The 17808-nt window shown below is 44.9% G+C and overlaps 1 protein-coding gene across 1 annotated transcript in view; it reads right to left on the bottom strand.

Annotated features, from left to right (window-relative positions):
• Nucleotides 1–4259: 4259 nt before the first annotated feature.
• Nucleotides 4260–17808, bottom strand: part of LOC146829352 (uncharacterized) — a 56976-nt gene continuing 43427 nt past the window's right edge. Inside the window, exon 2 of the mRNA XM_085606683.1 lies at nt 4260–4964. Coding sequence (XP_085462809.1) covers nt 4260–4964 — 705 coding nt within the window. The remainder of the gene's footprint in view (nt 4965–17808) is intronic.

Here is a 17808-nt window from a genome sequence, read left to right as displayed (position 1 = left end):
GTGCCCGTCCCCCAGCGTAGGCCTGATGACTCTTAGAGCCCCGTGTGGCTCTCACGATGGGGCACAAGTATTTTAGAGCCCCGTGTGGCTCCACGTATGTCATAGTTGCTTCTAGAGGGCCCAGAGGGGCCCATGCTTTTTCCCTTTGGGTGGCCATTCCTCCACAGCTGCCCCCGTGTCACTAAAGGGCAGCTGCAACGTCATGGGGGACTTCCAGATCAGAGCACATTGTCGGTGCTCGTGCCAATTTGGGCATATTTTGTAAGAGGGCACAGTGAGTGCCCATGGCCCACATTTGGTCCTCACAGCTGCCCAGCAAGTAGTGGGCAGCTGCACCGTTTAGGGCATTTGGTTCTTTGGGGGACATGTCTGAGTCAGGAGTGAGATGCACTCCTTTGCCGCTGACATTCACAGCTGTGCAGCACTTAGTGCCAGCTGAAACATTTAGGCCTGCGCAGATTGCGCACCCTTGACTTTCGCTGCTTTGGCAGCGCGCCCTGACTTTCGGGAAATAGGGCATTTGAGCACCTTTTGAGATGGCCAGTTGGCCAGGGGGACTGGGAGGTTTGTAGGGCGCCAGGTCCTAATGTGATTGTGGTGCTTGGAAATGTGATTCATGTAGTATGATTTACGCACCCTGTTTTATACCTCTAAATGTGGTTCTTGTGATTATGAGGTTGTTTTGCATATTATGGTTTATGCTAGTGAGATTTATGCCCCTAATGAGTTATGTTTAGGAGATTAGGGTCTAATGTGTTTAGACTTGTGAGAGGATTGCATAATGTGTTTATGCTGGTGAGGTTGGCGCAGAATGTTAGTCACGCCTGATGTGATACTGTACATAATGTAGTTTATGTTACAGGCTGTTGCTGAGTACAGTGATTAGCAGTAGGTACTGGTTGTGTTCTATGTTTATGATAAGTTCTACATTTACTAAGTTCACTTTGTGATGGTTCTGACAGTGGTCCGGTTGGCCCTGTTAGGTGTAAATAATCCCTTGTCGATATGACCCAGTGCCAGGTGGCACCATGTATAATATGTGTTTACTCTTCTAATGTGTTATGATAATACAAAGGCTATTTTTATATATAACCTTGTGTGGAGTTCCTTTTGTAGTGTGCCTGGGATGTTGTTGCTGTGTGCGTGCGCAAATGCTTTACATATGGCCTCCGGGATAAGCCTGACTGCTCGTGCCAAGCTACCAAGGGGGTGAGCAGGGGTTATCTTTGGCGTGTAACTCCCTTGCCCTGACTAGAGTGGTGGTCTCTGCCTGGCTTTGGCGCAAGCCTTAGCCAATCAGAAATCCCATTTCTAACACCCATTGAGTGAGGGATAACCGAAATGTCAACCATAATGCCCCCAGTAAATGGCCTCATTATTCCAATAGCCATGACGTGCCATTAATCACCACTGACTTTCTCTCAGCCAAAGATCTCCTCTCAGCCATATGTCAGGCACACACATGCACTCAGTCATTTATGTGTACACATTCAGACAGACATACATGACTCTTACCTGGGTCCATTAATAGAGAAGTTAGGGTGTCAGTGGAGAGGTGGATTAGACTGCCACTTTCATTGGCAAGCAGAGTTGCTGTAATAAAAATGGTAATGCTGCCTACGTTTCTGTATCTACTTACCAATATTGCCACACCCCTATTTAAATCATTCTTTGTCAATGTACAGATCATAATTTCATGGCTTTCAATGGCACGGACGCAGGCTAGATTATGGTGAAATGTTATGATGCTACCTTATGATAAAGGGAATTTTCCAGCCCCAGTTTTTAAAAGATACTATTACACTGTGCAGTCTGACTTTGTTGCAAATAGTTTTACCCCATATTTCCACATGCCAAACTCAGTGATCAAAAAGGATCAAACTGAATGCTGTACATTAGAAATGATTGTCGCTGTGAAGCAGACCGCTCGATTCAGGCGGTAAGATGCGCACATTGGGAGGTGGGCATGTCCAAATATACTCGCCAGCCTTGTTAATGATGATTGACCTTCTGTTGCCTAGGGCGCAGGTTGTAGTGGTCATGAAGGCACTGAGCAATTGATAGAAAGTGAGTCTTAGTAAACCCTTTGGAGGATAGCAGGTTCCTGGCAGTAGACAAGTTTAAGGGTTCTCATATATTAGAAATATTGACATACTTCAGACTCGGACAAGCAGTATGGGCCAATTATCCTACTGTCACAGGCAAACAACCTAGCTTTGAAACATTGACAATGTTGAAACAGTCCCAAAGTACCAAGGGTTAGGTTCCTTAATGATACCCCAATTCATGAATACTTGTGTACATATAGTATGCCCAGCATGTTGGAACTGGGAGACTGTTTTGGGTCTTGAGATTGATGGTTGTTTGTGACATTTCTGCTGTTTTCAGACAAAATAACTCGGGCATGAAATTATCTTTGCCTAGTTCCCTCCCATAAACCAAGCCTGTCGCTGCTGCCACACATACGCTAAGGCTGATTTTTTCCACATAGCCAGGCAGTCCCCGGGTATTTTTCAATTCTGGAATTTGGTGGTTGTGGCAACTGTTATAATTTCTGGTGGCTCCGTGGAGCCATCACCATTGGCTGTCCTTTTGGAAGTGTAAAGCTGAAACTCCAGCTTCAGTTAGGAAATTACTAGCTCTTGGCTAAACGTACTGAAGCTATAGCATGGCTGAGAGGCCCACTACCCAAATTAAAAGACTGGCTGCCATTTACCATGTACCTGCAGACACATACTCCACATTATCACCCAGTACACAAAGGCCACAGGATATATGGGAAGTATACGATTGAATCTCAGAAACACAGAGAATGCAGTTGATAACCACTAGCGAGGCATCAAAGTGTTCAGGGACAGTGCTTTTTGGTGCATGATCTGGGTAGATGATTGTGTGGATCAATGTATTGGGAAGACACCTTGAGGTATGTAGGAGGACACAGGGGATACAGGCCAACAGCTTGCTTGCTGGTTTCCATCGGTGATACACGTTACCATGACACTACTCCCAGTTCCTTAAAACAAGATAATTATCACGCACTTAGCCATGGATTTCAAAAGTCTGCAGCGTCAATATTGATAGTCAAATGCTTGAACTTTTTCTTTTTTTTGCAGTAAATTTGAAAACCTAGAAATAAAATACTTGACTCTGACCCAGTCCACTTCACTTACTTCCTGGTCAGTGGTAGTGACTCCTGGCTCCTTGGAGATCTGCATTTTCCTCTGCAGCAGGTGGCAGGGTGGGGAAGCTGAGGGCACTATAGGGAACTGCCTGAAGGTGCTCGGCCTCACCAGGGCTCAGGAGTCAAAGAGCTGCAATCTCCTCAGCCCTGTGAATGAGGCCGACCGCCATGAGTAGAAGTTGCCAGAATGCAGAGACGGCTGGCGACGTGAGGAGGATGTCAGTAACAAAGGTATGGCATCATTAGCAATTGCTTCCTCACTGTCTATGCATCCCAGACCCGACAGCTTCCTCTTAGTAGCTGCATGTCTGAAGGGTCAGCATAGGGGATGGGTAGATGGGGGCCTGGAGGCCAGATTTGGAGCGCACTGGGCTCAGGCCCAACCATTTGCTCACCATTAGCCTTGAAACATCTGCCATTATTTGCAGCACCCGCCTGCCCTCACTGCTGCCTCTCACACATACACTGGCGATGTCACATTAGGCCAGTGCATTTGTGTACACTGCTCAGCTGTTCTTCAAGTAGCAGGCCTGTTGCGAGAGTGCGGTGGACTTCTCAATCTTCACCTTTCTCCAGGATGGAATATTTCCCACTTCTGTTACCAACAGTCAGTTACCTTGCTACCTCCCTGTACATATTGTAAGGGAAGTCTGTAACAAATTCATCCTCTGAACCCTTACAGTATCATATAAAATCGTAAGCTGTTCCAACCGAGAGAACAAGATTTTCAAATTATAATGGAATACCTCCACAGATACAAGATATCCTTTTAATTTGTGATGAACTCCATTTTATATGCTCTGATAGGCAAGACCAGCAGTATCTATCACAACAGGTGTATGGGTGCTGTGCATCATCAACCCTTCCATTTCATCCAGGCATCATTTAAAACAAAACAAACTTTGCTTAAATGCCAAGGCTGGTACTAAGGTAAGTGACTTTGTTGCTTTTGTGAGAGGCGATGACCTAATGCAAAAAAAGAAAACACAAATTCATTTTTTAATGTTATATATGCAACTATTCCATTTTATTTTATAAGCCTCACATACATCTGAAAGTGTAGATTGAGTGAGAGAGCCTACGGTGTTTCAGGTGATCCTGAGCTCAGTAATTCATAGTTGACAGATGTCTCGTCGCCAGTATGGCAGGTGCATGTTTGACAAAAGTGGCCAGCTGGTGGAAGTTGCTGGTGTGCTGATGCGGTCATGTGGACAGAGGAAGCTGCTGCTAAAAGGGACATTGAGAGCCAGGGATTGAAGAAGGACATCATAGTTGTAAGCTGAGCATTGATGGAGGCAAAGTGAGGGCATGCGGAATGTAGCTGCTGGAGCCCCATCATGTGTTCAAAAGCCGCACCAGAAGCAGCAGGATATTGATAAGCAGAGTTGGTCGCACCAAAATCCATGCCAGGATCACTATTCATGTTAGGGGTTCCATTTTGAATGCTACAATCTGCGAAACTGCTGTTCCCCACTGCGCATCCAGGCGTCACTGTGTATGAAGTGTTCAGCCTGGCATTTACTTCGTTGGCTGGTTTCTTTCGGATTGCTTTCTGTTTCCTTTCTTTTATGGAAGATGGCTGAGACAAACTCGGTTGACTGCTTGAGTCCATGCGGGAAATGAACTCTTTGGCAGTGGATGCTTTTCTTCGCTTTACGCCGGCTGTCACAGAATCCACCTGCACTGATCTGCAGTCCAGAGAATTGCTCTTGATGCCTACTCTCCTCCTCATCTTCTGCACTAAATATGGATGGTCCCTTTGGAAATTTGGGTTGTGGTAAAACTGAAACAAAATGAAAAGCATTATGATTGAGAGCATGGTTCAATCACAGTAACACAGACAATGCATACATGTGATCCTGTAAGTAAGTTGGTACTTGCAGGGTGAACCCGGCTTAGGAGCAAAAGAGGTTTTACATAGTAATGGGGAGGTGGAACAATCTGGGATTTGAGTGAATGGGATGCCTGGTTGTTCTCTGAGTGGTCATTCAAATAATGGAGCCCTCTCCTGCGTGGAGTCTGCCACGTTTCAGCTCATGGTATTTAGATTTACATTTACTTTCTTGTCATTATACTCAACGTTCATATGTGACAATCATGCCTTTTTATGGAAATGTTGGTCTTTTCATTAGAGTTCCACAAGTATAATTAACACTTAATTACCTTCAGGCTAGCAGTTTCCCTTTAACCCGTTCGACGCGCATGACGGAACGGTTTCGTCATGCACGTCGGTTGCGCTGTGCGCATGACGGAACCGTTCCGTCATGGCCCCGCCCGCGCACGGAACCTTCAGCGTGGCGCGGAAATCCGCGCCGCGCTGAAGGGGTTAATACATTCCTATATGGTTGAGCAGAAATTTACAAAACAGAGCAAAGTCATCGTAGATAAACAGTAGATACAACATCATAAATTTAGGGGCGCTAAGAGAGGGCAAGAAGGTATTCACCCAATCGAGTACAAAAAGTATTGGGTATGGAATAAAGATGTATTGTTTTGTGGAACTGAGTAAAGAAAAATGAAAAAAGACTGAATGTACGTGGAACCAGACAATCGGAGCCTCTAAACATACTTTATGCCCACAAACAGGGACAAAAATATGCAACAATAGTTACAGATGTTCAAGTCCCCGAAAATAATTGAAAGTAATGTAAAACATTAAAAATAAAACTGCCTTCGAAACGAGATCCAATTAAGAAGACCAAGAGAAGGTTATACTATGGGTAGCAGGAGGAAGACAAAACAGGAGATGGGGGGTAGAATCAAGACTAGATTGTATACAAAGACCTTAACAACCCGAATAAGGGGGAAAACAATTCTTCTTATATTGCAATGACTGTGGCATAGATATATACACGTATATCAAGAAACACATAGGATGTTATGAGACTTCAAATATTTAGGCTTTATGATAGGGAATTGTTTTTTTATTTGTATTTTTATTTATTTGATAAATTTTTAAGGCATGCTGTTACTCTAAATTGAGGTCATGGTGTGACGGGGAAAGGGGTGAAACTTCTGAAAGATGACAGAAACTAGTCACTCTAAGATACCTGTGTAAAGAAATGTTTTGAGCTGCCATCGGAATATCTTCTACGTAGAATATTTGCCCTGTTAAAAACTTTCTACAGAACCAAAACACTTGTGTGGAACATAATGGACACCAGTCATCAACTGTCATATGCATACAGAGCTACTCTTCAATGCAAAGACATATAAAATGTTAAATATCTCTACACACCTATGATGAATTAGAACCTTTTCTGCAGAACCAAAAGGTTGTCTGGAGCATAATAAATACAAGTCAACTGACACTTGCACACAGAGTTACTATTGAATGCAAGCATTTATAACAGGTTCAATATCTCTACACACCTATGGTGCATTAGAAGCACATGCATTTTGTAAACACTTACACCCATTAGCTGGACACAGGCTTTACCAAATTAGGCAGAAAAGTAATATTGTAGTTACCTGCCACCATGTAAACTATAACACAAACAAATACACTCATTGGATAATGTCACCAGAGATGTCATCAATGATATTATTTGAGATGTCATCAGTGATATTATAAATAATGTAATAGAGCATGTCATAAGTGATGTAGTAGTATGTGAGGTCATAAGCAGTGCATGGTGGAGGTGCAAGTTATAGTTATCTCTGCTAACTTTAATTTGTGAATGTATGAGTTTTTTATCATTAATGATGTAATATGTGAGGTCAAAAGCAGTGCATGTCAGGGGCTAAAGTTATAGTTGGCTCTGATACCTATAACTGGTGAATTTATGACCTTTTTTTTGTCCAAATCTTTAATGTTATCACTGACGTATGCACCTAACTATAGCGTTACTTTAAGCTTTGTGTTTTTTCATTGAATTTCTATGGGTTGTTTTAAAAATATATATCTTTTTATCACACCTAACTATAACGTTACTTTAACCTTTGTTTTTTCCTGTGAATTTCTAGTTTTTGTTTTGTTTTAATGTAAAGAAGTATTTTATTACCATACGTAAAGCTAGCGCCCACCCTTTGTCCATCTGCGGCAGGAGGGGTTTGGCCACAGGGCCTGTCCTGCAGGCAGCCTCTGCTTCTAACCCCCACTCTGGCAGCCAACCCCACATTGCGCACAGCCTTTTGTCACGCAGCATGGGGTTGGTGCATCCAACTATTTACAGGCAGCCACATGGAGGCCGCCAGCCCCAAGCCTAAGGGCCTGTCCTGCAGCCAGGCCATGCTTCTAGCTCCCCGCAGGCAACCAAGCCCACTCTGCACACACACTTTGGACGTGTGCAGTAGGGTGCTGGCCACAGGGCTTGGCCTGCCACTAAGCCCTGTCACCAAACCCCCCAGCAGACTACCAACCCACACCGTGCACAACTTTTTTGCGTGCACAGCGTAGGGTAGGCCTTTGGACAAAACATTTATATTATCCGCCCTCTAGCGCATTGAGACCCTCACAGATGAGTAGTTGCGCTTTACCAACCCCTGATTGAGGAGGGCATACAGCCACCCTCCTTGAGCCTTAAAAGGTCCTGAGCACCCCATCCCCGTGACCAAATACAATAATAACGGGAGAAGCCACATGGCCCCCCCTCCCGAACCTTCTGGATCCCGGGGCCAAAATCTAGGGGAGATTGCAGTGACCTCCCCAAACCTTAATAGGCCCAGGAGACCCCCACCCCTGGGGCAAAATACAATAAAAAATGAGAGGCCCCCTCAATGAGTCTTCTTGGGTCCCAGGCACCTCATTGCCCCGGCTATATTCTAAGGAGACGGGGGGTATTCAGCTCCATCCCAAGCCCTAATAGGCTTCGGCGGCCCCAATCCTCGGGGCCAAATGCACTAAAACGGGAGGGGCGCATGGCCCCCCTCTTTGATACTTATTAGGCACCGGGGATCTCATCCCCTGGGGCCATTTTTTTTTTTTTTAAAGGAGATGGGGGCCATGCGAAACCTCCTCCTCCTAGAGCCTCGTTCGTCCATGGGGACCTGATTCCCCCAGGACCATCAGTTTTTAAACGTGGCCGAGTCTATTGTGGCCCTGAGAACCACATCACCCGGGCCCATATCAATTATAGGTGGCTGCCTGGGTGGCCACCTGGGGCACCCATGGAGAACACACTGGGGTACAACGGGGCATCCCTGCAGCCCAAGCCGTCTTCCTGCATGGTTCAGCTCCCACTTGGAGGAAGCAGATATTTATAACTCATCCTGGATCTCCCTAGAAAATTGCACATCACCCACTACCCCAGAGCGCCACTGGCTCCCTATAGAGAAAGGATGCCAGTTCCAGCACTTGACGTATGAATCCATCGCTCTTCACAACTGCGGACCCGCCTACTTGAACCACTGCCTGGACTTCCATCAGCCCACCAGACACCTCTGTTCCGCTTCCCTTTCTCTAACCCTCACCCCACGCATCCAACATAGCAGATACAGAGGTCAATGGAGGGGCATGGGACGAGCTACCCTTTCATCTGCAGACCTCCCCATCTCTTCCAGAGTACAGAAAGTCCCTGAAGTCCTGTCTATTTCACTAATCAACTGGACCCTGCCAGAGTCTGGATACCCTCACTAGTGACAAGAAGAGCTCTACAAATCTACTGATTGATTGATCAGTCTTTTTTTTTAAAAAAAACCTTACTGTTAGTCATATAGAGTTATGTTTGTCTGTTGTACTATGCCTCATCTCAGATATGTTTTTTTTTATCTGTGGACACAAAGAACTTGGGTTTGTTTCTGCATTTGGTGCGCAGTATAAATAAAATGAAGCTAACTGTAAAATTGTTTATTGGGAAATAGGATATCTGATAGGAAACAGAACGGGGACTTTGAAGGGGACACCAGGTGGGAGAGGGGCTGGTGTAACTGACGGGTCATGCTTCAGGAGATAGCAGGGACTGGGCATAAGAAAGCGGGTGTATGCAGGCCTGGTGGCAGCATCATGTGCGTTGATGGGGCTCTGGGAGGGGACCTAAGCACAGGTTGGAGAGGAAGTCTGGTGCAGTAGGCGGGCTGGTGGCAGCATCGCATCAGGCTGCATGCATTCTGGGAGGGGTGTGAAATATATGGGAGAGTAGGGTAGGGTAGAGCGGGCAGGAGACGGGGTAGTGGCAGCATCACCCGCAAGCTTGAAGGGCTCTGGGCCTTGGTGGAAAACAGGATGCAGGGACTCTGAGCAGAGGGACCAGTGCATTGAGGCTCTGTTACTGCTGTGAAACCCCAACATATGTCATTTCAGACAGGGGGATTGAGAAGGAGGCTCCAGGCACTGCCATGGACACAGCGACAAATATCATTATATCAACCTGTGAAGAATTAAATGGTGTGTCTGTCTTGACCGAATTCATGCTTGCAAGCTACATTTTGAACACATTATTTGGTAATTCATTCTGGTTATCCTCTGTCTTTTAGTTTAACTTTTTATGACTGTTCCCAAAAGATTGAGACTGGAAATTCAATTGCTCCAGAATGTTTTTGCTAGAAAAGTGTTTATTTACAGGTTTCTTGTGGCCAGTGTTAACGCTTGCAATAAAGAGCTGATTGAAGTGGTAGAAAGAAGCAGAAGCACAGGAAACACCAGTTAAAGTAATTAAAGAGCGGACAACATTGTTTTGTTTGGTGAAGAAGAAACAATCTTCTTTAAACAAAAATACATTTGTAGAGTTTTATATAGCGCAAACTTGACCGAAGGCATTGGGTATCAGAGCGCTTTACATGAGCACCAGTTTAGTTACAGACGGACACGTTCATTTTTGTTAAGCGTGGGAGATTTAGTGATTTTCCCAGAATCACATGAAGATGAGCGTCCCTGCCGAGACTCAAACTCAGTTCCCCAGCTCCGAGGTCGACTGCTCTAGCCGTAAGACTACATCCTCTCCCCAAAGGTTGATGCGCCCCAATATTATCCTGCGTTTCTTACTGCTTGGCAAGAGGTGAGCAGTGGGAGGAGGACCAGAGGAGTATAACATCAGGCTGCCTAGGTTCTGGGAAGGCGCATCTCACTATGCTCCGGCAAACGTATCAGGCTAGTTGAGGGAGGAGCTGGCTGCAGACAGTACTGTTCACTAGTGAAGGGCTTCACCAGACACCTTCAGATGGCTCACAAAGTTTTACAATCTAATATTTATACTTTGCACATCCCTCTTATCCATGCCGTGAAGCAACCACTGCAGAGCAAAGAGCTTTTCAAAAGACTTCATAATTAATAGAACTTTGTTCAAGAAAATGAAAAGAAAAACAAACTGCTTTGCCCTATCAGTACTTCAAGCTTGACATGCAACAAAACAAGAAGACAACCGTCAAATTAAGTGGGATGATACCAAACTGTTGGACAACAGTACCAGCCAATCGTTAAAGGTAGCTGAAGCAAAAAAGCCAATGTGAGACCCAAATCCCCCTTCTCAATGTTTCTGTCCTTGTGCATGTTGTATGTGAATTTTGCCTTTTTGGAGTGTATGGTCGGGAGAGTTATGGATGTAGCACTAAAGGTGGGCGAGCCAAAAAATTAACAGGGAGAGCCGAGCCAGAGCTGAGCTGAGGGTCTGGCTCGGATCTTACAACCCGTACTTGAGCTGAGTCTTGAAAATGTTTTCTATGTAAATCACACAACAAACATCGGGTACAATATAATAAAGTTGCTTCAAAGTACAACAAAGTGTATTTTTTTAACATGTGAAATTTTGACATTGATACGTCGCAATACAGTACTGCACTCAGAATTACTTATTAAAAAGTATAGTTTTTAAATGCAACCCATTAGTGTACTGAGAGGCAACACAATTGTCATATAAGCCCTGTACGTGGACCAGATTATTATAGAGCAGAGTTTGAGTCTATTAAATCAAGCATACTACATTTTGGTACAACTGATCTTGCATATGCGATAGTGATTTTCTGAGGTTTTCTGGTTTCAATTTGTACAAACCGAAATGGGTTTATATTTGTCTTTCCTTGTGTTTAGGCATTGTTTTTACATTGTTGTGTATTTTTCTGCCGTTTTTAATTGTGTGAACTGTACCTGAAGGCATCGAATTGCTTTCACTGTGCACCAGTTACATTACTCAAGGGCACATGCATTGTTTTTAGGCACAGGAAGAACAAGTGATTTGCCCAGATTCACAGGATGTTAAGCCGACTCAGATAGCCGAACCTGGTTCCCCAGTACCAAAGTCGGCAGCTCTGGCCACAGTGCCACCTCCTGATTGGAGGGAGGGTGGCAAACAGAAGCCTCATGAAAGCTCAGCTCATTATGGGCTCGAGGTTCCAATAGGATCTCCGGCTGAGCCAGACTACAGGCATGTTATGTTAAAATCATTTGTAGAGTGGACTTACACAAGGCGGTTTCATGGCGCTGTGGGAGGGATGCCGCAGTAGTGTAGTGACAGACGGTTACTCGTATGCCTGTGCCTGGCTTGAGCTCCCCTATTTCTATTTAGTATGTCCTATGTCAATTTAGTATGTCCTATGTGACAAATGTTGGTAGAGGCATATTGGGTTCAGAGACATGCTCCAAACATGGTGCAGTGTGCATTGCAGCACTTAGGTATGTAGTGTTGCTGAGAGTATGAGGAATGACACAGTTGGTTATAGGAAAACGCCTCATAAAAGTGTCTTAGTAAAGCAGCAGAAATTCGTAGAAAGAAGGTTGTATCATTGTTTGTGGTTTCCCATTGATAACCCCAGTGGCCCTAAGATAAATAGTTCCCAAAGGGTGCAAAGGGCATGGGTGCCCACTGTTGTGCCCCCGGGTAAAATGATTTCACAGAAAGATCTGCAGACGTTTGTGCTGCCCTTTCTGTAATACTGATAGCGCAGGAGCACATGTAGCACCACCTTATCTTCAGAGGGTGTTCCCGGATTTGAATGGGGGCATGGCCACATGTGAATGAAGGAATCACTTTGCTTCTGCGCCTTCACCATATTTTGGACGCGTGCACCGAGGTAAATATGCCCTTAGGAGGTGCACTGGCAGTGCACTGCTAAAAGGTGGCACACAGTGAATGCGCCCCCTGAGGACAGCCCTCTGGAGGGGGAAAATGGATCCCATGGACCACCCCAGACATCCCCCTGCAGTCAGGTGCAGTGACTCATGTACCTGCATGCAAGGTAATCTCTCTCTCCTCTTTAAAGTGCAGGTGGCATATTCCCTGCACAGAGAAACACGGAGTAGCCTGGAAGCAGCCACTCTAAATTTTACAGAATGCGCTGCCTTTGGGACAGCACATTCATTTTAATAGGGCACACTATCCTGGTCTGCACCAGGCACTCATCTTGACGGTGCGCCGTGGAGCAAACAGGGTAAGTGCACCCGCGTCTCCTATTGTTAAAAATAAATGCTTTGTGCTGTGCAAAGTGGGCCTCAGTAGTAAAGGATTTTGGCTTTTGTGCTTTGTACTTCATTGCTGCCCCTCAAACACAGTTAAGTGGCTCATGTCTATGTTTTTCTTAGTTTGTCTTGCTACCACCACAAATAATACCTTTGCAGTTGAAATGTAGTATATGCTGAGTTTGGCATCTTATTTACTGCTAAACATAGCATACTTTATGAACCAGTTTGTAAGATTTGGATTAAACTTTTTTGGTCCATAATCTTTTTGAGTATGCAACATTGACAGCAAACCATTAAAAAATGAAACATAAATAACATTGGTATGCATACATATATTACTATAAATGTCAAAATAAAAGAGCAGTTGTGCATTGTGCTGCACCCTATAGGGACCTGGTATGAGCAATACTGTGAGAAACACCGGACTAGAAAAGTATTAAAACACTGGAGAGTAGAATAAAGACTGTAGATTTCTATTATATAGAATATACTGGAGATTACTGCTGATGCTTTGTTGTAAGAAGAAGGGTCTATTGCCAGAGCCAAAGTGAGGCTGATTGTAGCGAAGTACTTTTTCACCACCTCTACACACTGCCTTGCAAATGCACCTTAGTCTTTCGCATTAGCTAGTAAAATACAGGTAATACAAAAATGCTGCTGCTCGCATATCGCTGAAGCTCCCGTTGAAGACTTATATTTCATTACATACATTTTTTTCAAAACCCTACGTTTTACTTTTAAAGCGTTACATTAGAAGGGCCAAGATGTCGGCCAGGATACTTTCGTATTGCCCTTACAAGAAACAGCGGTCTTCCAATAGACTATTTGTGCAAATCCCCAGGATACACCTTTTGAAAGCAGACGGCCGCTCTTTTTAGGTCTCGCCTAGGCAGCGCGGATCGGCTGTCTCTCCGAGACATCAACTAATCTGTATTGTGGAGTGAAACTCCGCCCATTGGCGGCCAATATGTCCTGCTGCTCGCCATTTGTTTAATGTTGCATTACTGTTGTTAGCTTGCTTATGGTTGGCTCGCAATGCAAAACGTCACTTCTGTTTTTCTTCCGTTTTGCGGGAAGCGGCACCGACCAACTACTGTTTAGTTACGCTGCTGGGCTGGTATTATTACATTTAGGGACTACTTCCTTGTTGTATTTGCAGTGCGCCATGCGCGCTTTCACTTTTACAAAGGGTGCCTGCTGCCCCATGCAGCACTCACAGGACGCCGGAACTTGTTTTTTCCTCTGCTCGAGTAATGCATTGTGTATTTTAAACACGCACATACTCTTTTTTATAAGTTTCTTTCAGTTTTATTTTAGTCGCTCTGGTTCATTGTTTAAAAGGCGCCAGGAAGCTTATGTGCACTTAACATTTTGGGGGGAACTCACTGGTTATCACTTTCTCTTGCCTCCAAAACAAACGCTCTCTGCCGGCGGATTTTCTTTTTTTTTTAAACACGGCATTAATGTTGAATTTTGTATTATCAACGAGATGAGCTGATGCCAAGACCGCACCCACACCCTGTTGCCAATGTATGTGAAGGAGGTGGAGGCAAGAGGCTATCTGCAGCTTCCCACTCTCACTCCTCCTCCTCCAGCCTCATGTGTTCCAGAGCAAAAACACCGACAAGGAAAGCAGACCAGCCCTTCCCCGCTCCCTACCTTTAAGTCTGCTCCCCCCAGAAAGATCGAATGGCTTTGAGTTTCTCCGGAGCGATCTTTTTCATCCTGGACCCCTACAGCTCCAGCCCAAGTAAGCATGCTACAGGCAGCTGCCTTAAAGTTACTACTTTGTGCCCTGCAAGAATGGCTCACAAAGAGCCAGAGACCAAATTTACTTCTGCCTGGCCGGAGGAGTCTTGTGCCACATGCAAACACTCTGTGCAGGGCGCCTCACCCACTGCCTAATAATCATTGTCAGCAGGAGTGCAGCGCGTGATTAGGAGTTGAGGGGTCTGTGCGTTCCCAAAATTAGATCCTAGTTGTATTTTATTGTTATCCTAGAGCTGGAGCGACTGTTTGCGCACGCCTCTGAAAGCAACTTCTAAGTCGCATACATGTATGAGTATCTATTTAGAGAGCCTGCGTTTCAATGCAAGTGACATCTGTATGTCAAACTATTCTGTGTTTTTAGGCCGTTTTCTGGTGATGTTTACTACTTTTTCTCAGTTTTTGTATAGCCTGAACTCACCGGAAGGTATTGGAGCGCTTTACAAGATCAACACTTTACATTATACAAGGGCACATTCATTTTACTTTAGGCACGGGGAGATTAAGTGACTTGGCCAGAATTACAGGGTGTTGAACCAACGCCGGGACTCCAACGAGGTTCCAAAAGTGGCAGCTGTAGCCCTTAAGCCAGATCTCATCACACCCTTTTCCTGTTAAGCTCTCCGTTTTCACACTACTCTCCCCGTTTCACCTGTATGCTTCACCCGTCCCAAGGCACCTAATCACCACCCTTCTTGCACAATACGTCCAGTGCAGCATCTCTTCGTTTTCTCCCAACACTCCCATGTTCCTTCCCCCACCCGTGCCCCCATATTGTTTCACCCACCTGCCCTCTGTTATTCCTCACAACCCCCACTTCCTGTTGCTCTCCCCTTCAGTGCTACTTTTTTCTTTTCTTTTGTGTACCAATTCAACTCACACCGGCAAACAAAGTCTATTTTGAAACAAGCATTTGCAATGCACTAGGTCTCGCATTTGCGAGAGTTTGAGCTATTGGCATTGTAAATGGCAATGCCTTTTATGTATGTGTTGGTTTTTTGAACCGATAAGTAAAAGACATTGTCATTTACAATGCCAATACTTTAAACTCTCGCAAATGCGAGACGTACTGCATTGCAAATGCTTGTTCCTATTTGGGATCCTTGGCTTGGAATAAACCCCCACCGGACCTTCAATCAAACTGACTCTGAAACTTTTTTCTCAAACTAAGTGTAGTAATCATCCAGCACCCTTTACTGCATTTGCGCGGGACACCCCTCGGAGTAGCGTGTACTTTATAAATCCGGCTTTCATTTCATTCATTTCATCAAGTAGTGACTTATGAGCTAGCTAAGTTGCTCTTTTACAACAACGTGGAATTTGACCTTTGCATTCTACCAATACATGTGTAACTTGTGAATTAACTCCTCCCCATAAGTTAGCCTTGAATAAGGAGGAAAGTGACCCCTTATACACATGGATAAAGCAATGTAGTATGGGCCATGTATCCTTCCCTCACCACTCACCAAGGCCGGAGAATGTTTTTTTAATCCATCCTGGCCTGTCAGGGACGAGGGATATTTATAATCCCATGGTCCTGGCCAAACGAGCAGGGGTCTGATTGAAGGCGCTCATAGTCAGCTTTAACTGTTAGGCTAGCCTCATGCAATAAAAAAACGACATAGATTGAGGGACTTTGGGTCAGTCCTATTTATCCAATAGTCTGTTTAGTTGCAGCGCACATTTTGATTCTGCCCAGAAGAGCATCCTGCATGGGGCAATTGGTGCGCACACTTCAGACATTTCTCTGTGAGTCATGGCAATTTTGGCTGATCATATGTGCACATCTGCCTCAAGAGAAGCGCGATTCAGTGTCAAGGCAGGTAGGTCAATACTTTACTTTGCCAATGCGTTTTTGTTTCAAATCCTCTTCCTTTTTATATGCATTTGTTTTGTCATCCATGTGTTTATAAACATATCTTCAGGTCAGAGTAATTCAAAGCCAATTTGGTAGTTACCCGCTACCATGTAAACTATCAAATACCCTAGCTCATCTCGTGGGATGATGTAATCAGTGATGTCATCATTGATGTCATAAATGATGTCATAAATGATGTCATAGAACATGTAATGAGTGGTATAATATGTGATTTCATAAGCAGTGCATGGTAGGGCGCAAGTTATAGTTAGCTCAACCAACTATAACTGGTGAATTACTGTGTTTTTTAGGTTCAAACCGTAAATATTCACGTAAATATAATGCCCCTTAAATTTAGTTTTTTCCAGTGAGTTTCTAAGGTTTTGACCAAAAATAGATACTTGAAGCCATCACCCGTCTCGCAAGGCAACAGGCAGCTAACCCCCACACTGCATACGGCCTTTGGCTGTGCACAGCAGGCAGTAGCCAACAGGGGCTGGCCTGCGGCAGGCCCTGTGGCCAACCTACGCAGAGCCAGCGCCTTTGCTTATTACTAACGTGGAAGAGGCGGGCTAAAAGGGCAGAGCTTGTAGGTGATTTGGTGCCTTTTCATAATCAGCAACAATTAAAATTGAGAACCTTGATCTCTGCTCTCAGACCTGAAGATGACAAGAAGGAACCCACTTGTCTTGGAAAGTCACTACAGAAGAGATTGTACTCCAGGAAATCAAAAATGCAGTCACCCCCATCAAAGATTTCAGATTGCTTTTCAATGTACAATTGTAAAGAAAACACACTGTCCGTCAGCCTGAAAATGGCAGGAACACCGTTGCATAGTACTAACTGGAAAGGGCGGGCCAAAAGGACGGAGCTTGTAGGTGATTTGGTGCCTTTGCATAGTCAGCGGCAATTAAAAGGGAGATCGTAGACTCTGCTCTCAGACCAGCAGACAATAAGAAAGAACCCACTCATCTTGGGACAGTCAATACAGAAGAGAATGTCTTCCAATAAATCAATGATGCATTCATTCATCTACATCACGGATTTTGGATTATTTTTCAAATACTACTAACGTGGAAGGGGTGGGTAAAATGGGTGGAGCTTGCAGGTGATTTGGAGCCTTTGTATACTCAGTAGCAATTAAAAAGGAGAACCATGGATTGTATGTTTTTTAAAGGGGAGGGGGACTGCATGCCCCCTCCTACCCCCTCATTAGATCCTGGGAACCCTATCCCCAATGTCTGTTTTTTCCCCCCAAAGAGGAGGGAGGCTGCACCGCTCCCTTCCCAGAGCAAAAGACAAAAGTCCAACATACATGTAGTAAAATAGCACTCAAAAACAGTTCTTTCCAAAACAAAGCTTGTAGAAAACAAATAGCTCCACCTGGGGCTCTTACGATGTTGTGACACCAATAAATCCAGAGTACGGTGCCAATCGCGAGGGGTGCAGCGTCAGGCACGGATTCACACGGATCCCCAAACAAACAGTACCTTGGAAAAAAGTCGCTGGACGCTGCCCTGGAGGTGAGGCTTTGGTACCGAGGTCGAGGCCAGCTTCCTGGCTGCCAGAAGGTAAGCAAAGCGCAGTGTATGTGAGGAGGTGACGTGTTGAATCCAGGACAGGGGAAATCAGTTGCTTCGGCGGTGAGGCATCGGTTCTGGTGAGGCAAAG

The sequence above is a fragment of the Triturus cristatus genome, chromosome 5_2 (assembly GCF_964204655.1).
Source record: "Triturus cristatus chromosome 5_2, aTriCri1.1, whole genome shotgun sequence".
NCBI lineage: Eukaryota > Metazoa > Chordata > Amphibia > Caudata > Salamandridae > Triturus > Triturus cristatus.
This window is presented reverse-complemented; position numbering and strand designations above follow the sequence as displayed.